General features: G+C 43.4%; 5 protein-coding genes across 5 annotated transcripts; 3 read left to right on the forward strand and 2 right to left on the reverse strand.

The window, feature by feature from the left end:
- Window positions 1–1349: 1349 nt before the first annotated feature.
- On the forward strand, window positions 1350–5275 carry IL334_003205 (uncharacterized protein; the record flags this gene model as incomplete). Its single annotated transcript, XM_062934941.1, has 10 exons — window positions 1350–2317; window positions 2380–2639; window positions 2701–3066; window positions 3117–3299; window positions 3359–3528; window positions 3584–3762; window positions 3830–4078; window positions 4137–4251; window positions 4325–4368; window positions 4429–5275. 10 exons carry the CDS (start codon window positions 1350–1352, stop codon window positions 5273–5275), a joined length of 3381 nt encoding a protein of 1126 aa, XP_062790992.1.
- Window positions 5276–6198: 923 nt separating this feature from the next.
- IL334_003206 (uncharacterized protein) lies at window positions 6199–10528 on the reverse strand (the record flags this gene model as incomplete). The annotated part of the gene is made up of 5 exons (XM_062934942.1): window positions 6199–6559; window positions 6624–6679; window positions 6747–8322; window positions 8378–9303; window positions 9359–10528. The coding sequence occupies 5 exons, from the start codon at window positions 10526–10528 to the stop codon at window positions 6199–6201; spliced, it is 4089 nt and encodes a 1362-aa protein (XP_062790993.1).
- Window positions 10529–13523: 2995 nt separating this feature from the next.
- IL334_003207 (uncharacterized protein) lies at window positions 13524–14726 on the forward strand (the record flags this gene model as incomplete). Its single annotated transcript, XM_062934943.1, has 2 exons — window positions 13524–13583; window positions 13701–14726. 2 exons carry the CDS (start codon window positions 13524–13526, stop codon window positions 14724–14726), a joined length of 1086 nt encoding a protein of 361 aa, XP_062790994.1.
- A 1905-nt stretch (window positions 14727–16631) lies between these two features.
- IL334_003208 (uncharacterized protein) lies at window positions 16632–17249 on the forward strand (the record flags this gene model as incomplete). The annotated part of the gene is made up of 4 exons (XM_062934944.1): window positions 16632–16738; window positions 16837–16965; window positions 17052–17118; window positions 17184–17249. 4 exons carry the CDS (start codon window positions 16632–16634, stop codon window positions 17247–17249), a joined length of 369 nt encoding a protein of 122 aa, XP_062790995.1.
- A 468-nt stretch (window positions 17250–17717) lies between these two features.
- IL334_003209 (uncharacterized protein) lies at window positions 17718–19539 on the reverse strand (the record flags this gene model as incomplete). The annotated part of the gene is made up of 8 exons (XM_062934945.1): window positions 17718–17982; window positions 18070–18148; window positions 18210–18263; window positions 18323–18449; window positions 18535–18918; window positions 18993–19125; window positions 19206–19348; window positions 19489–19539. The coding sequence occupies 8 exons, from the start codon at window positions 19537–19539 to the stop codon at window positions 17718–17720; spliced, it is 1236 nt and encodes a 411-aa protein (XP_062790996.1).
- Window positions 19540–20118: the final 579 nt, after the last annotated feature.

Consider the following 20118-nt stretch of genomic DNA (forward strand, 5'->3'; position numbering starts at 1 on the left):
AAACTCAAGTGGTGCATGCATAATGCATAAACATCAAGAATCGAGTCTTTCTTGAACCATCCCTGTGAAAATCATGCAATCCCGAAATCTCTTGCCCCACTTTGGAACAGCAACCTGATGGAGAAAATAAACCCCTGTTCGTTGATCATTCCCTTTTTTTTGATTTTGGTTACAGATTGTCTCACTCTTACCCTCTTTTAGGAGGTCATCTCCTCATTGCATTCGCATATCTTTCATATCTTTATCTTTCTTTTGGCTCATCATCATCAAAAACGATCAACGGGGATCAATGACCTTGCCTTTGAGACAACATTCCTTTTAACTATCACACGCCCCATCATAGCATCTTTTGGATCTTCACCATCAAGGCCCGAAATTTCACATTGACCGGGTAACATCTCCCCCGATTGTCAGAACGTATCATACAGATTTCCGATCTAGAGCAACGGAACGGACATCTTCTCATTTCAAAGACGCTCGGTGTCATCACAATCCCTAATCTCATCATCGACCTGTGCTTCGTCACCATTCATCCACCGAGAGGTCAAGCCAGAACCCAAACTCTCGGAATCCAGGGCAAATTAAGGCATAAATCATTATAAGCGTTTTAGCGCGGAGTGAACCTGTCCGATAGAACATAGGATAAAGAAGGAATGTCAGATTAGGGTAGTATATATTAGGACTAATTAAGACAGACAACATACTTTTGGATATTTCTGAAGTTAGCAGCTAAGGTAGGTATATGCTCATTTTTGACTATGATCTCGTTGTTACAATACGCTGTGTCTAACAGAAGCATGTGGTTCAAAAAGCTGAATCAACCGATCGTCTGTTCAACACAGACAACGCCAATCCAAATCGTCTTTTCCTCCCTTTTCTCACGTTCATCCCTCATCGACCATCAAGATATAAATGAAAAAGATCTGGATCCAGATCATCTTTAATTAAACGTACCAAAATAAGCAAAAGATACACGAGCTATGGCCTTTTGAAAGGGTCTTTTCTCTCTTCATCCAACGCATGCATGCCCCGTGATCTTCGATATCATTTGTTCGTTCTCCTTCTTCCTTCATTGAATACAGATTCCTTCAGCCGCCTGGTCGCCGCATCGCCCGGTTCACCTTAATCTTCTTGATCAAGGCAACGACGCAAAACACAAAGGGCTCGGTCTGGGATTTTAAGAACTGAAAGGAATGTTCACAAACGATTTGGTATAGGTCAATCACAAGTGAGTCTCAGTGCTGATCACCTTTTCTGCTTTCGAGTATATCTCACTCGTCACCCATTTCCATCCCCACGAATCACAAAGTTTATCTAACTCTGCATAAACTGCCTTATGCTTTCATACTATGACTGAATGGTGGGATGAATTCTTGCTCACCACACCTTCGGCTTCTCACGATGAACAGATGTCTCTTCCCTATTCTCATGCTGAGGGATCTAATCATCCCCATGAGCACCAACAATATCACCAAGACCCAAGAGGTAGACCACCGCCAATTCATATACCTCGAAATCCATATGAGCAACCTCTACCTCATCATCATGATCAGCATTCATATCCTCACCAGGTCCAACAGGCACAAGGGTATTATCCACCTCCTCCACCTCCCAACATTTTTTATGCTGCCGAGGACCAACCCCCTGGTCCACCCGTCAACATGATCATGAATCCACCATATAGCTCAGACATCCAACCCAAGTTGGAGCATGAACCTCCGTCAGTCATGATGCAACACATGCCACCGAGTTATCTTGAACAGCAACAGCAACAGCAGCACCACCAATATCACCAGCAGCAGCAGCAGCAATCCATGTTAATATCACCGTATGAAATGCCTTTGCAAAATGGTTCTTCGCACAATCCTGCTATAACAGAGTATTTCCCAAACTTGCATACGCCAACAGGGGCACCGATGGACAGTGGATCATCTCATAACACTACAATGGCCGAATATTTTCCCCCACAATTGTCTATTGCTCAACAACCGGATTTGTCAATGCAAAGCTTGCCGTTGAGTAATCAAGTCTGGCAATCTACGATTCCAGCGCCATTAACAACCTTTCCAAACAGGCATAACACTTCCGCTGGTCCATCCGCAAAGCCCGAGAAGTCGGGAACGAAAACTTCAAGACAACAATTCACAGCCTGTGGAGCCTGTCGGCATAGAAGGGTCAAATGCGATTTGAAGGACAAGCAGGAAGCGGCTGAAGACGATAATGATGAGGACGGTGTCGGACCTACTAGAGCTAAAGATGGAGGCAAACAGAAGAAGGTATCTTGTACGAATTGTATAGAGAGAGGACTGAATTGCATGTGAGTATTCTAGGGAACTCGGTCTTGAGGCACTCATGATGGTTGCTGATTCCAATTAACAGAGACGAATTCGCTCCGCTGAAAGCAGCGAAACAGCTTCGAAGGGGTAAGAGGATATCGGAAATCGAGATGCTCTTTGGAAAGACCGCTGCTAGTGCAGCGGTTGCTCATCGACCAGCTAAACTTTCTTCTGATACCTCCTTGAATATCATCAAGGGGAAACAAAAAGAAAAAGAAAAAGATATGGGGAAGGAGGAATTCATGCCCGATCTCACAAAAGAATTCTTCGATTCTCCTTTCTTTAGGCGATTTCAAGTTCAGAGTGAGTCATCCTATTCCTTTGACATAAGATTGTTGTATTGATAACTGTGAATTCATCACAGGACCCATTCTTGATCCTCATGATTTCATAGCGCGATATCTGTCAATATCCGTGCCTTCAGCCGCAGCTATGGGACCTGAAGGAGCCGTTCTGTGTCATGTATTATATGCGTGGGCAGTTTCATATGGTGTGGACCATTATGGCCGGCTGGACATTCCCGAAGGCGGTGGAGCACCTCTTGAAAACATCAATCTGCTGAGTCCTGGCGACGGAGAGCTTCAACGAGAGACTGACAGGTTGAAGAGGAAGGAGAAAATGCGAGCTGTCATCGAGGTGATACTGAAAGAGATAGACGAATGTGGGATGATGAGGAAACCAACCTGGGATGGAGTTAGAGTGTTATTATTAGTCTTGCCGTTGACAGATGGTGAGTCCCACATGAATTTCTCTCGAGACCATGTTGACAATTTTCTTCAGGCATCGCATCTCCTGTTGAACGATTATCGATGTACGAGGCCGCGATCTCACAGGTGTTCACCCTCTGCTCTTTCATCGGGGTGGGTTATGATGGACAACCAAGTGGGACCGCTGGTATTAATGGAGGATCGGATGATTCTGGTGGACAGGATTTGCTCCATGTGAGAGTTCGGATCTATTGGTGTACGTTTCTGCTTCTCTTGTTTGCGTTGATTGGGAAGAAGCTGATTGGACGCACGTAGACGCCTTTGTCCATGAGGGTATCACCACCGGTCTCAAAGGTGGTAGATTGCACCTTGACGATGAAGATCTAGAAACGATGCAAGATTCGATTGATCATAAATCATTGGTACGGGATTCGGCAGCATATAAGATTTCCTCTAGGTTTGCAACCTCGCCTATCAACCTTGCTGTGAGTGAACTTTCTTACTTCTGCCAAAAGACTCTAGCTTAATTTCTGGGAACAGCTGGCTTGTCGAAAAATCAATAAAGCTCTAACTGGACCGGCTGCAAAAAGAAGGACTGCGGTGAACGGCGATCTTGTCAAGCAAGCGTGGGAAGCGTTGGAAAGATGCTGGGAAGATTTCGACCAATTGAAATATGAAGCTTCCAAACCTGCCTTTGCTCAAGGTGATGAAGTCATACGGTAAGCCAATGCCAGTTGCCTGCAGCAAGGTAAAGCAAACTCACCGATTCTGATATGTGACGTGTAGATTTGCGGATGGATGGAAGATCTTCCTCTTCGAAGCCCAGAACGTCATCAGAAAGAATCTCGAAGATCGTATAGAAAAACTTTCAAAAGCTCAAACCACAGCTTTCATCACCGAATCAAATCCATCAACACCAGAAGCGATGCATAATGATCTTTTGCACGCACAACACCTACTCGATATCTCCAAAGATAAATGTGAAGTGCAGACTAGACAGATCATGGAAATTGTCAGAAGACACGTTGGTACCAGGTAATTGGGCGTTCACTCATCAATGTGTTAGGTCAATCGCTGATGCAGACGAAAATAGGTTCTTTGAATGGGATGCGAGTCTAGTTAGAGACGGAACATACTATGCTGCTATGCTTTTAGCTCAAGCGGGAGGCTCAGACGAAGATATCCAAATTTGCATTCGAGCTTTGAACGTAGGTATTTTCCGTTCCAACCTCGAATACTTCAGAGAATATTGAAATCAAGCTGACTGAAATCCAAATATAGGAACTTCGATGGGCTCACGCGAAAGCATGGGAGCGATCTGCTGAGTTAGTCGCTTCATTCATTTTCCCACGTAAAGACCGAAATGATTAACGTATTTGTATCAGTCTTCGAAAAGAATGGCAAGACCGGGCACCGATAACGGAGCCACCATCAGGAGATAATGGTTGGGAAAGTGTACTTTCTGACCTGGCGAAATTGTCTAGTCACAATGCCAATAGTCAGGAAGGCATTTCATCGGATACTCAATCACGATCAACACAAAGTTCTCATTCGATCAATTACAATGATGGTTACAATCACGATGGTACTCATAATAATGAGTATAACCAGTCAACACAGGTCACATACCCTAATCATCAACTCAACCAACATCAGCATCAGCAGCATCAGCGGCATCAGCATCAGCATCAACATGTTCATCAACACCAGCATCAGCACATTCATCAAATTCAACATCATCATGATCGTATATCATCACACAATAGTGAACCGACTCCTTCTGCATCGCCGTTCACTTCACCTACTATAATATCACCAACCTACGATTCAACAACAGGTATGGGTTTGCCAATGATGAGAGGATATATCCCACAATCACAATCACAATCACAGAATACTGATCAGAGAACTGTCAATACTATGTCAACTTTAGAACCTATTGAAGAAAATATGACAATGACAGAAAATGATATATCTTATGAAAAATGGTTAAACACATATACAAGTCCAAATACACATACAACTATAATTCCTAATTCGGTTTTGCATCAACAAGATCCAAGATTGTATCACAACCAAGAATCTTATCCAATGTTTCATAATCACAATATAAACAATATTAATAATTATCCTAACCACTTGGGTCCACCACCATTGAATTCGATTGATCAACATCAACAAGCACAATACGTTGTAAGGCAAGATGGTTCTCATGTATTACGTCCCCTATAATACCTTTTCGGTGACAAATGAGATCGTCAACTTGAACGATGAGCATTACCCTTTCTTGGGTGTTGAACGGATGCTGTTGATTTCAAGATTTACAAAATGGCGTTCAGATTGGTTCAGACCTTGTGGATTCGTATATTTCGTATATTGCAATAAAGTGGAATGGGCTGGTGCAGGGTGCAGGGTGCAGGGGTGAAGGAGCACTGTTGTACTGTCGCGTGTCTGAGTGACCAGGAAGTGTGAAAACGAAGGTATGCAGAGGAGGAGGATGAGACTAGAAGCCAAATTGATAATATTGATAATGAATGAACGAAAATGGATATGAAAGAAAAGGTCTAAAGCCTTCTATGCATATATCGATGAACATGTTTACTGTATGCTCAAACATGCTCACAACCTGCTGATTTGATGCTAAGTAAGGCGTACTCGATTTATTGACTAAATCTGGATCGGACGGGGACATAACCAATTGTATGCTGTAACTCAGTGTTCTGTGGTTTCGTTCTTTGCAACGAGACGGTGAGTCTGAGGACATGGGATCTCATTTCTCTTTGCATGTGGATGGGAACAGTATTATATGATTGGGAAGAAAAGTTGAACATTCAAGTGTGGGAAATTGACCAAAAAACATACAAAATTCGTTCATTCAGTCATTCAGTCATTCTCATTCTTCTTTTCTAATCTATCATATTATCATATCAAGGGCTAATCGAAAAACGAAAATCGAGAAATGAAAGATGGAACCGAAAAGTGTGAAGATACGGGATTGAACCAATTTACATTGACGAAACTGAACTAAAAATATAAGAAGACACATTGTTGGGATTTCTCCATGATCATGAATTCAATCTATATTATCGCGAAGAAATATATATATATGGTATTCGATTGTATTTGCCTTTACTAGGGGTTTCATCCACATCCATTTATCCAGTAGAGGACATACTTAATAGGCTGGTCATACTTGTACCTAAAGGAGATGGATTATTTGATAATGAAGTTCCGAGAACATTGCCGTTACTGTTGCCATTGGTTGTGCCACTCTGACTATTTGAGGTTGAAGGAGCATCTGACGCTCGACGTGCTTTTTTGCCTCCACCACCACTGTTCCCACCACCTCCTACTCCTGCAGCAGATGAAGTACCATTTGATGAAGGTGAATTAGGGTTTGATTTCTTGTTGGTTGAGTTACTTCCTCCAGTCGCCTTCGTTGAAGTAGATGGCCCTGATACGCTATTCTTACGTGAACCTCCAGATTCACCTTTAGGGCCAGGTCCAGCACGGTTCCTATTGAAAAGATTCAAGTAAGCACAAAGCGAGATTTACATTCACAGTGATAGTTGATACTTACCTTTTCTTGATCACATCAGTCTTCAATGATAAAGGTCTGACTACGCCATGTAGTTTCTGTCACCAAGCAACGATGTCAGCACTATAAACCTTTTCATCATTCCGTCTAAAAGCCATCACTCACGTAGAACAATCCACAAGCATTACATAACGGTTGACCTTCAGGATCTCTTCTCCATAATGGTGTATTGGTGGTCTGACAATTGGTACACATGGTCGGATTTTCTCCCGTATTGATGATTGATCCAGGTCCACTTTCAGGTTCATCATCATCGAGACTGGCAGCAAGACTAGTAGTACTACTATTGTTTCCTTTCTTACTTGATTTTAGTGTTTTACCGGTCGGGGCAGAACCACTCAAGGAAGAATGTTTAGCATGTCCTTTAGCACTTCCACCGCCTTGACCTTGGGAAGGGATACGTAAGGTTTGCAGATTCGGTGAACTATTGGATCTCGCAGGCGGGGGAGGCATCGATCTATCTTGATTTGCTTCTTGGACAGCTTTACCTCCAACGGCTTTAGGTAATGGTTTAATGACGTTGTTCGCAGGTGTTGGGGCGCCACTCTGGGGCGATATAGCATTGGGAGAAGCTTCATTCGTCAATTGATTTTGAATTGCTCCAAGGACTTGCGAAGGGTTGATATGTGTGAAAGGGGAAGCGGCTGAATTTGCATTGAGGTAAAGATGCATTAGTTGTTGGAAATCGAATGGATTGTCTCCGGTTTGTTGAGGCATTGGAGGTAGTGACATTCCAGGTTCTAGACCAAACGCTGAAGGGGATCCAAATAATGAATGATCGCCTGTGAGAGGTTGACTATTAGCCCATTCTATCAATTCTTCGGCCGTTATTCCTTGTAGTAATGGATTTTCGGTTTCACCTTGAACAGATGTGGAAGAGCTGGCAGCACCCAAATCGAAGAAGTTGTCGTATGACTGAGGGAAACTGAAAGTAAAGTCTGAACTTGGAAACCCTGTATCTCCCTCGGGTAATGGAACGGTTTTTCCATCTCTTGGTGACGCCTCGGCTTGTCTCTTCCTAGGATTACTCAGCGATGTGGGAGATGTACTAGTCTCGTCATCATCTTCTCCGTCCCGAGATTGCACAGTATGATCGAAACTTGTCTTTCGAACCCTTCTGGGTAGATACCCATATTGAGGATGGAAATTCTCTTCGGTTTCAGAGTAAAGTCCTGGACCGTTAATTCCGGGCAAATTCGGTTGTCGGTCTCTTGTGGGACTTAGACCCGCAGCTAGAGCAGCGTGAATTTCATCTAAACTGATGACACCGTTGGGAGGTGCAGAATTGGCCAGCATATCGAGAGGATGAGGAAATTTGGAAGGGTCCTGAATATCAACAATTCCTTCATGGACTGGAGGCATTTGATCTGCCATGCGTGATGATTTGGAGGGATGTGATCTTGATAAACTTGATCCAGCTGATCGAGGTCCAGGTAAATCAGGAGCTTTCCTCGCTGAAGCGGACCATTCATTGCCATTTTGCGCAGGCATATGCAATCCCATCTCCGCCGTGGGTGTACCGCCGGAAGCAAGCAATTGATGCGCATGATGTTCACTGAACGGATTCTGCCTGAATGGCATTGCGGATCGGGATCTCGAACGTGAAGATGCCCGCCAGTCGATGTCCATAGCCATACGTGATCGTGATCGACTTGCAGCACGCCAGTCGATATCCATTCCACTGAGCAGGGTGTCAGCCGGTCTGTATTAGATGGATAACGGAATACGCGACTTACTCTGGGGAAGGCGACGGGTCACCGCTAGCACCAGCGAACCCAACAATCCTTGATTTCCCCTTCTGCCTGCCCCTCTCCGCTTCCAGTGGTACTGATGGAAGAGCATCTCTAGATTCCTCTGCTTCCAGATACTCTCGAGCCAATCGTTCTTGCTCTTCTCGGTCATGCTTCTCCTTGGCCGCAGCTGCGGCAGCTTCCTCTTCCTTTTTCTTCAACGTGAGATGCATCATTCTCCAAGTCAAGTTTTCCATTCTCTGGCCATTAGGTAGTACCTCTCGCGCACGAGCATACGCTTTCCACACTTGAGTCGCTAAAGGATCCTTCTTTGCCATTTGTTCTGGAGATCCAACTTCTGGTAAGGTAGGAGATGTAACGTCACTCTGCGAGGGACGTCGAGTGACTGGATGTGACGCATATGTACTCAACGGCGGAGTAGGGAGAGGGGTTGTCGGAGCTCGGGTGTGAAGGAAATCATCATTGAGGATATCGTCTACGATGCTCACGTTCTTGCCTTTTTGGGAAGACGAGGTCTCAGGTGATGAGACGTTGTGGAAGTAATTAGGTGTTGAAGCATCTACGGGTGGAACTGAGGGCCAAGACGGTACCGATCCCGCATTTGATTCCTGTTGAGGTTGTGTACCTAAACCCATCCCTATACCCATTCCCATCCTGATAGCCATCTCGAGCCCGGCGCTACCGTATTGAGCGAGATGTTCTATCGACAAACCTGCTGGCAGAGGGGGAAGCGTATCGAGACTGATGTTGTTGGATGCTTGTGGCGCTTCCGACCCCGCTCGAGATGCATACTGCGAAGGAGGAAGGCTGCTTGCGTTGTTTGAATAAGAAGGACCCGGATTTTGAGGAGCTTCCTTGCGACGAGGTGCGATCGTAGGGAATCGGCCGGAATGATGGGAACCAGCAAGTGGCTGACATTGGAATTCACTCAGCAAGCGTGAAAGATAGAAAGAACGAATCACTCACCTCAACAGGACTATTGAAACCACCGAAATCACTTCCCCCGGGTGTGGTCACTGGGGTCTCATTGTATCCACCTAACCTGTCAGGCAATGGCCATGGGGTAGAAGGGGCAGTACCAGAATTCTGGCGTTGTGGCTGCTGCTGCTGCTGTTGTTGTTGTGTTTGATTTACTTGAGAAAAATTGAAATTTCCATAACTGCCTGGAGTAGCGTATCCGGTAAGCGAGGAGATAGAGTCAGTATAAGAGCCAGAGGGAGGTGGCACGGAAGAATATATGTCGTTTCCATTCGGGTTTGCTGTATTATTATCTTGTTGATTCTGTAAACGACGACTAAGCAGACTTGTGTTGTGAGTAGGGGCAGAAGAGATCGAGGGGAAAGAAGATGAAGGTGATGCGCCATAAGAGAAGCTGCCCGATAGATCATATGATGTTCCTGCTGCCGCTTTCTCTTGACTCTGCTGAACGAGTTCCGCAAGAGTATCAAATATACCGGGATCAACCGCGTTCTCGTCTATGGTAGCTGGTTGGATGTTCTCTTGAGACAGCCAACTACTAGGATTGGGAAGATTCGACCAATCGAAAGAAGGTGGATTTTGCGGTATGTTATTGTTGGCAAGGTTGGTCCAAGCGGAGGGAGGGGGGTCAAGTGGAGTAGTGGACAACGGGGACTGGTGCGTTCGTTTTGAGTACGATCGTCCATGTTGAGAACCGTAAGATGAGGGACCGACTGACGAAGGTCCAACTGGAGATGGTCCAAGAGATGATGAAAGTGGCTGAGATCCGAACGATACAGCGCCTTGGCCTGCACTTGCACTTAAGCCGGTGATTGTGTCTATAGGGGTGAGAGGAGTCGGTGTGGTAGAGATGGACGATTGGCCGTTGTTATAGTGGAAAGATCCTTCACGACTGTGATGACCTGCACTCGTCGACACTTGTGGGAAAGACGGATACGGTTGAGATGGATAAGCGAAACTGCCTGTTCTGTTTATGGGTACTACGGGTGACATTGCTGGAGTAGAAGGATTTGAGTGACGTGATGAGGAAGCGGAAGGCGGCCTATCTGGAAGTCTCTGACTTTTGGATTTGACATGATGTTGCACACCTCCACCTGAGTCGACTGTGAATGGTCCCTTTTTACCTCCAGAAGATGTTCGCCAAGGTAGCTTATCCATCTTACCGGAAGCAGGTTGTTGACTTGCTATTCCACGGTAAGAAGTGCTACGAGGCGCGGAACCAGTATTGGCTGCCGGTGAAGGCTTTGAAGGTTTCGGTAAAAGTGGTCTTAACTTCTGTGTTGTTGTACTGCCTGCTGAATTTGTAGATACGGGTGAAGATTTAGATGAAGTGGTTGATCTTGGCGATGGACCGGAAACGTCTGGAGATTGAGCGGGGGAAGGAATGTTGTCGGTTTCTTCGTGAAGGTATATTCAAACTATTGCGGGAAGGAGTTGCGGCAGTGTCAATGAAACGAAGATGACCACTGATCAAAGGACGTGTGACAATGACATGGGAAACGAATCAAGCTTGATCCGAATAAGACCGATGGGCATTTATGAGTATGGAAGAGAGGTCTGAGATTAAATAGCAGGAATAAAAGAGACAGTGAATCGAGTGGGTGACAGGAGTCACAATACAATGCTCGGTGAAAGGAAGAGTGAGGATAATGAGGAGCAAGGGTGAGACGGTGGATATACGGAGGAAAAGAAGAGCGGATTCCCAAAGATCCTACGTCAGATGCTCGGGTTGGTAATGGTATGAGAGTGAAACAATCAGGTATAGAGAGTGTCAGAGTGATTGTAGCGAACGTCCTTTCTTATGATAGAAGACAAGAAAAGAAGCAGAAACAGGACTGAACAGAATACATCTACGGATGTTAAAATAAGGACTTACAATTGACTACTACCCTTTTCGCTTTACCTCCCCTCTCCTCTGCTGTATTTCAGCTTTTTGAAGATGACCTAACGTGTCGCAATGGTGATATTCGAGATGTTTGTTGACAGCTCTCTCTCGCTCTTTGTTCGGTCTATGATTGATGTTTGATGCGTATATGTCGCGCACGGGCCTCGTGATAAAAAGGGAACGATGTAATGCGGGTGTGATCGGGTTGATGTGTCTATAATTCGCTATTGTTTCAATCCTTGGTCAAATTGAGGTATTGCTTGAGCAAAAATGAGTCTATCATGTATTTCCAACAACCGAGCTTTTGAGAGGAGTATGGCTCGATACTTTGCTGAGCGATGATGAGTGGATGGATGGGATGGATGTATTGTTGCGTATTCTTCAACAAGTGTAAGCAGTATTATTCTCGGGGTTGAATGTATATTAATTTTGCTTTATTTTTGTTGCGGCTAGCTTGGAGAGTGGGATGGGATGGAATGGACGGATGAATGGGACCTTTGATGGTGGCGGAGAAGCAGGACTTCGAGTAAGACTGGCAGCACCCGTCAGTAGCAAAGATTATTAAGGAAGGGAAGTTTGATCAGGAAATAATGTGGGTTAAGGGTCTTCAATACTCATCTAGAATATCAAAGGCGAAAGAAGAGAGGGTGAAAAGTAGTTTCAACTTGATTTGTGGGATTTACAATTCCATATTCAAATCGACTCTCCCTCCCCTTGTGACAATTTGGATCGCAGGAAAAAAAGAAAGAAAAGAAATGATCATTCAGGGCTATGACACGTGTAAGGAAATGAGCCCTTGTTGTCGTCTATCTCCTATTCTGGTCATTTATGACTGTAGTACCAAATTCGACTCTATTTCGGATATATACATCTCTCGCTCAAATGTTTAACCGACCGAAAAAGAAGAAATAACGAATTCCAGTTATTCCTTAAGTCATATTGACAAAAAAGAATGGGATGTCTGCTGCCGCGGTTCCCCTTCTTCGACTGGCAGGCTGCAGGAAAACTAGAATTTTGGAATGGGACCAGGGCAGAACGTGAACAAATCGTTATAGATAGATGCCTCCGGTACAATCGGCGACTATATAGGTATAAGCTCACGACAAACGTTTTGTCATCTCCCAGCTCGCAACATCTTGAAGATCATGTCAAAACACATGTCATAAAGGACCTTAGATAGGTATGTTTAACTACCTTTTTTTTAGTTGTCCGGCGGTACAAGCTGAAAAGTTGTCACCTACCGCGTTACACAAGCATGAAAGGATGAAGTCAAATGTAATCTAGCGTGAGAAAATCTTTTGTCCAGATCAGTAATTCAGTTCTCTCGGTAAGGATGTTCGGCCGCCCTTTTGACAGAATCCTGCAGTGATTGAACGTCGATCAATTTGTATTTCGTACGAGATCTGCTTATTACTCTACTTTTCGAGTCGCACTACCATCGCGTTTTACGTTGAATTTCTGGATTGTACCCGGACACCGTGACTGAAGCTCAGTAATAGCATTTCGTAACTGCTCCTATTTCACTGGATGATCGTCTTGTTGTGTATATGCAAAATCAGGCAGCTTGTTCTGCTGCGAACATCTATTCAAGCAATCACCGGGAACTATAAGGATATGCTTGCTTTTCTAAAACTAGTAACCTCCTGATGTGCCTTAAATAAAGGATAAATTCAGGTTATAAAAGTTGACCCGGTTCGACCCTTTTTCAAAACGCAGCAGTAAGGAAACGCCCAATAAATCCAGAATTATTCGTATTTCGTATTCAACTTTTACCGAGGTGAAGAGACGAGTGAAGGGGGGTGGACGGGACTCGAGGTGGTTCTCGCTTATACCTGAGGATATCATTGGAGGAAGTACCTTGAAACGCCCACGACGATACTCCTAAGCGCCTGAGGGGGGATGACAGGTACAGTACATCACTATTCTCCCTCGTCCGTCAGCATCGACTCTGAGGTGTGGATGGTGGAATTAAGCCTTCTGGTTGACTTTCAATCTCGTGAACTGATCAATGTGGTACACTGGAGACGAACTAAATGTGCAAAGACGCACCGACCTATTTCTCACCATTGAATACATTAATGCAAGGCCTGTGCGTCATATGATTCATTTGCTGATCTGACGACGAAAGAAGTGGAGATAAGATCTGATCCAAATATCTTCTAATCCCTTTGTCTTCTCTTCTCCTTCTTCTGCCTGTCCAATCCTTCTCATCAAAAGCTTGACGCACGATTAACCTTTGGGTCATCTCAACAAGCTGAGAAAGACGACATGAGAAATCCAAATGCGTTCCCGCGAGAACAGCAGCCATTCGAGGCCCTTCGCATTCATGTGAGTTGGGGGAACCTTTCCTCTTCTATTCTCTCGCTAGGTCCTCTTATGTCTTTCCTCATCCCAAGGGCGGTTCTCAATGACCGCTTTGCTGAATACCAAATTGGCATATTGCAGGATATCGTACGGTTGATCATTTCATATACTGATACTCCATCTCGTACTTCCTTGATGAGAGTTTCGTCTTTGTTCAATGAACTCGTTCCTCCGTTTTTATATGGAGATCTGATCCTCTCTAAAACCTCGTCATCACAATTTTTCCGGGGTATGGAAGATGATCCTGAAGCAATATTTAGGAAAGCTCGATATTTAGATCACGTTCAATCAGTTACGTTCCTCGATGTCCCTTCTTTCCAATTTATCAAAACTACTAAAATGCTTATGGAAAATTACGAGGCAATGGATATTGGACATTCCATCTTCCCTAACGTTAAGAGATTGATTTTCACTTCGAATAGTATCATCCAATTAACCACTTTCAGAGAAGAACAAGGTATCCCTCATCCATTCATTGATATACTGAAAATAATCTTTCGACCACATCAAATGTGCATCACTGATCCTGTACTTCGGGTGGGTGATTACACTGATTACATCTCCAGCAAAGGCGAAAATACCAAATACTATCATGCGAATGACGTAGACTCACTTGACAAAATTGTTAATCAATATAAAAATTATGAACGTCGCTTATTAAGAGAAGAATTCAATAGCCTGATTCTTCTCTTCTCCAAAACATTATATAGCTTGACACTTCATCAAGTAGGAACATCAACACAAATTCCAACTTGGACGCCTATAACCAATATTTTCTTCAGATCATGCGAATGTGAAGGTAACTCAAAGAATCGACAACACTGTTATTCTCACACTAATTCGAGTAATAGAAAAACTCAGTTAAAAGATCTAGCAAGAAATACGAACATGCGAGATGATAATAGCTGTGTGCGTGGTGTCAAATCGGAGAAAAGAAAGTGGAAGCTGATAAACCCAGTCGTATGGGAGGATAATACAAAGAGCCGAGGCAGACTAAATCGCCTTTTGACTGATGAAGAGAGTGGTTGGAAAGAGGAAAACATCGAACTATTAGGCTGGGACGAAGCGGAAGCGTGCGGTTGCTGTGGAAGTAAAGAAGGTTATTGAGTGGAAAGGAAGACCTTTCACATCAATTGCACGTGAGTGACAGAACAGTCAAAGAGACTCGCTAATTGATATTAAGGTACTATACAATACATCACTGTAGACTGTATATGCCCTGCCTTACTGTATATGTTCCGTATTATCATCATCATCGTCGAATCAATTATCTACTTGTCCTGTTAGTCACTGTCTATATGCTGTGGACGATTCTGGTTTCATGCACAATATCACTTTTATAAACTCTCTCGCATTTTCGCCACAGCAAGTAATTCCATTACATAATCACCCAACCTCTCAACCTCTGCGAGTGAAATTTGATCCCGTCGAACATCGACCAACACTACGAGTACTCACAAAATTTCAAACTTCGCATTCATCTCTCTTCTTCTTTTCTTTCTTCATTCGAAATTTGATTTTCAATAATACCTGTATTACTCCCATCTAAAGACTCCATAGGTAGTAATCATAAGTGTAGAAGATCGTTTTTCTTTCGATAGATATTAGTCCTCGTTTGAGGGTCGTCGGTGGACTCTTACCTCGACTTCCCATAGTTTGGACAAACATTCAAAAATTTCATTGGGCAATTGTTACTATATACTCGGATTTCGAGCTGTCGGTCAACGATTCAGTCGTATCGTCCCCATTCATAGCATACATGAATACTCGGCCATATCAGAATGTATATACATGTGAGAATGATTTATGTGAGAATGATTTTAACATTGTAAGCCAACGGTACGACCGTGATAGAAGAACGAACTTGTTATAGCTAAAAGTAAGATCAAGTAAAGTGCTTAGATGAATCACGATCCTTGCATTGATGAACGATACAGAGATTCTCTCCATTCATCTAGATTTTTAAATGATTATCGATGGTCTAGATCACACTAACAAATCCACTTCGCGCAACCCCCTTTCAGTCAATCCTTTCTGAATCATTCCATTCCATTCACCTCGCTTAGCTATATCTCATTTCGCACTCCTATACAAGAAACACATCGATCGAGTCAACCATATTCATGGCAAAGTCCAGACTCTCATTTCGAAACTACGATTTGAATGTCCGCAAGATCTATCATGACAAGCAAGAAACACGAATACAGACCGCGTCGCTTTGGTCATCCTTTATACATCAAATCCTTGTCTTCGCTACCTAAAATCTAATAGACTATACGACCCCCTCTTCTATCCTTTCATATTTATCTCTCATCAAGCAAGAGGCGAGGAAGCGGAGTCGACAAAGAAGCAGATCAAGTTGATTTCGATCGCAGCACAAGTTCCCATAAAGTATCAGATGTAGTAGGACGAGGAGGTGTCATATAGAGTGAGACACTCTCATTCATTGACAAACTCCGATGATTCTGAACATCTGAATTATCTCACCTCCGCTCAAACGATAACAGTAGCCATGCGTCATCGCTCTTTCGAGGATGGTTTGGGCCTTGAAAATCTCAGTTGAAAGAGGAGTTGAAAATAAAACGATGAAAGTTGACTCTTGGCGTCAAGTAAAAGAAAGAAAGAAGAAAAGGTTTACACTTTCTTACTCATGAAAAATAGCAGATACATACTCATACACTACACGAAGAAAACACGTCCTTCTCTTTCGAAATCCAAAACTCATTACTCTTTTTTTTCAACTCGCCATATAGATTCATTGACTGACCGAGTCACAGACAGAGGGCACAAAAAGACTAAAACTTGCATTGAACCGCAAAAAAACAATCATCCGAACGATACTGATCCGGAATTAAACAGTCCTTCATTACATACTTGATCAACGTCTAAGATTCAAAAAGCCTGTCTCTCGCAATAGCTGATAACTGGCTGCAACTACTTACGACCCTAAAGGCGTGATCGTACTCCCTGCTGATCTGTCGGAAGTGAAAGTATACTGATAAGATTGCAATCATGTTCAATTTCGGTGGGAATGGTGGAGGAGTAGGTATACAAATGGAAATGGCACAATTGAAAGCTGCACCTGTACTGAATCCGAACTTTGGCATGGCGATCAAATAGTGAGTCCTGTCGCTTACGCTTCATGCCTTATGATTCTCTCCAAAATCTACATCGCGTTACGCGATTGGAGTGATCCACTGATCAGATCAACAAACAGTCTTGATTGTCTGAATAGACTGGCCGATTTTTACTTGAGTAGAGGTGCAAGTGGATTAGCACCTTGGCTGAGGGAAGTACAATGGTTATTGACAGCATTACAAAAAAGGACTTATCACAGAATGCCTTTGTAAGTCATATCGAACAATTCCTCTTTCGTATTGCCATCAAAATAATCCACATCCTCTGATACATGTTATTGGAAAATATTTGCAGAACACCAGTGGAGAAAACATCGATAATTAGTTTCGCATCTTATTGGAGAAGAAGAACTGAGCCTCCTGTAAGTCCTCATTGTTTCCTCACCAGATCAGCTCATAGATGAGTAACTAACCATCGAATCAACAGTATCTCATGGGAAGACCAGAAGCTCAACTTGTTCTCATAGCGCTAACGGAATTTGCTATGTACTAAACAAATACCTTCTTCGTAAAATTCCTCAACTGATATTGTTATACCTTTAAGACTGATCCCTTCGGGAACAAAGCCATCATTTGAGTAGGATATTGCCCTCACAGGAAACCAAAATGTAACAGTAATAGACTTTGCACCATGTTTTATGTATGTGCCCAATAGAATGAGGGTGCATATCCATCATGGGGGTTGGCGGGAAATTCTTCTCGGGAAAAACCAAGACAATGGTAAAATCGAAAAATGTCATATAACATTCATACTTCTTGTCATCTACATAGATACCTTATGCAGAATTGTATTTGTCTCCTCGTCTAGCACATTTATAGATTTTGAACATTGTGAATATACAGATCCGACGATAATTCAATTTTTTAGTTGGGGATTAGAGGAACGTTCCTAGCCTGATAATACAAATAAGAGGGTACATCAGTCCCAAGGTTCTTTCAAACGATATTACAAATTCTGATATTATGGGCGAGAAGAGCCGGCACGAGAACCAGAACCAGATGAAGGAAAAGACGTGTAAACTATCCCGACCAACACCGCCGACAGACCGACTATTAGGCTCCCTCCAATCAAGGTGGATGGTGACCACCCTTTGGCAGGAGGAGAGGACTTCTTTCGGAGTTTTTTGGGTTTCGATCGGGTAGAAGAGGAGATTGACGTTCGCGATGATAAGGGAGTGGGAAATGAACGTGAAGAGGAAGAGATTACTAACCCCATTTGTTTTAGACTATGTAGTAGGTTATCAGCATGAAGTGGACCAGAACGATTCAACAGGTAGAATTTGGCCTTGGTATGTAGTGAAAGGATGGCTTACCCTCTGATATAAAATGCATCCAAAGCTTTCTCAACTTCCGACTCGGATCCAGCAGGTACACCATCAAGGGTAAATGTAGCTTCGTAGACGTCAAGCCGCAATCAGTACCGACTAGATGTTGATAGCAGAGAAGGACTTACCAGATGTAGAGTCTGATCCTTGATTAAGAGTCAAGGTCATCGTACCGTAGTGATCTTACGTTCGTATCCTTAATCAACTGTAGACCGAAGTAATTGAGAAGACTGCGGCTCACCTGATGGCCAACTGGGACTTCTAGCTTGCCAAGTTTGAACCAGCTTTTTAGGAGCTTCAACAGAGATGATTTTTCCACGGACGTTTCCACCGAATAATTCATAAGGAGCATCAGGTGCTAAGGAAATCTATACGAATCACCGAATATCGTCAGTGAAGTTTTGACGTACTAGTATGCGTTCGAGGTGAGCGGAATTAGGACGAAAAACATACCTTTGCAGCTGATCTACTCCACATAGGAACTTTCTTCTCATCCGTCAACAAACCCCATAAATCATCAGCGGAAGCTTGTAAATCCGCTTTAGCTTCTACCGTTACTGTCTTTCCTACATCCTTCTTTGACTCTGTTTCCGTTCTCTTCTCAACTTCAACAGCTTTCGCTGGAGGTGCAGGAGCGTAATTGGATGAACCAGGTTGAGGAGTTGATGTTCCTGATTGAGAAGGAGAATCATCTCCTGTGGGATTACCATACGCTGCCAAGAGTTCTGCGCGGAATGTATTAAGCTTTTGAGCTAATATAGATGGGAAAGATGATTTGATATGGGATAATAATTCGGATGATGGTCCAGACGAAGATGAGGTGACTGTCCATTCAAACTAGTTCGCGAATCACATTCAGCTTCCAATTGCTTTTATGGCATCCTAAATGCAGGCAATGTCCATAAACTCACTACGTAGTCTGAAAGTCCATCGATAGCTTCATGGCTGACTTCTGGGATTCTCAAAGTTCCTTCGACATCACTGCCATCTTTGGCTTTTCCAGACCATTTAGCTTCTACTTCGAGATCATAGATGGTGAGGATCCTGAGAAGCGGCACAAGCGTGATCAGCTGAAGTACTGAAATTGCGTTCAAGCAAGAGCATTATTCCGAGAGCTCACTCACTTTCCTTTACGTTGACCTAAGTCACAATCACCTGTTACACTAGTAACATCCACGATCTCAGCATTTGAAGGTCCATCTTCCACCTTGAGACCGGGAAGAGATTTCTTGATCCAGTCATAAGCGAAAGGAGCACAGTTCTTATTCTATCGTTCGCATAAATCATTAGCATATATCTACCGAGCCAATCTGACCACACATTGCGCTTATTTTGAGGATAAAGCGAGTGAACAAATGTTATATATGAGGGTGAGCGAATTGATACGAAATAACGGGGAAAACATACCCTCCAGTGATAAGTCTGTTGATAAGCAGTCAATGGTTTCGGTTCACCCATTTTTGTTTGTTTCTCTCACTGAGTCGGTGATATGCGTTCGATTGTGTGGTGATATCTGGTTTTGGGAAAAGAAAAAGAAAAAGAAAAAGCACATCTTGAGGAGCTTATAAGTGGAGGAATATAACATCTTGATGACAGTCATTGAACAATTAATGCCGGATTCCAGAAAGATCCAAGATCACGTGACTTCGCTCATCGTGGCAGATCTAGAAGCAGAAGGGAGCCCATCTTCACAACAATGGCGTATAAGAGGCACGACGAAGAGGGGCTATGCATGTAAGCTCTGAGCAGTTGAAGAAGGTGAGTGTTGGGAACAAGCAGCAATAGTTTGATGGTTTTCAATCTATGGTACGCGGAGACAAAATTGCTTGCAGTATTCGTAACGTCCCCCATAGTAAGTAGACGTTTGGGACAATGACAGAATGCAATCTTCAGCCATCCAGATCATTCATTACAATATAAATCGTGATTCCGACAAATCTCTCCTAGCCTCTTTAATCTTCTCAGACATTCAAGCATATATACAGGTGTGCAAGAACAACGGGAGTCGATGGAAAAAACGAAAATGATCAAGATAAA

The sequence above is a fragment of the Kwoniella shivajii genome, chromosome 4, assembly GCF_035658355.1.
Source record: "Kwoniella shivajii chromosome 4, complete sequence".
Lineage (NCBI taxonomy): Eukaryota > Fungi > Basidiomycota > Tremellomycetes > Tremellales > Cryptococcaceae > Kwoniella > Kwoniella shivajii.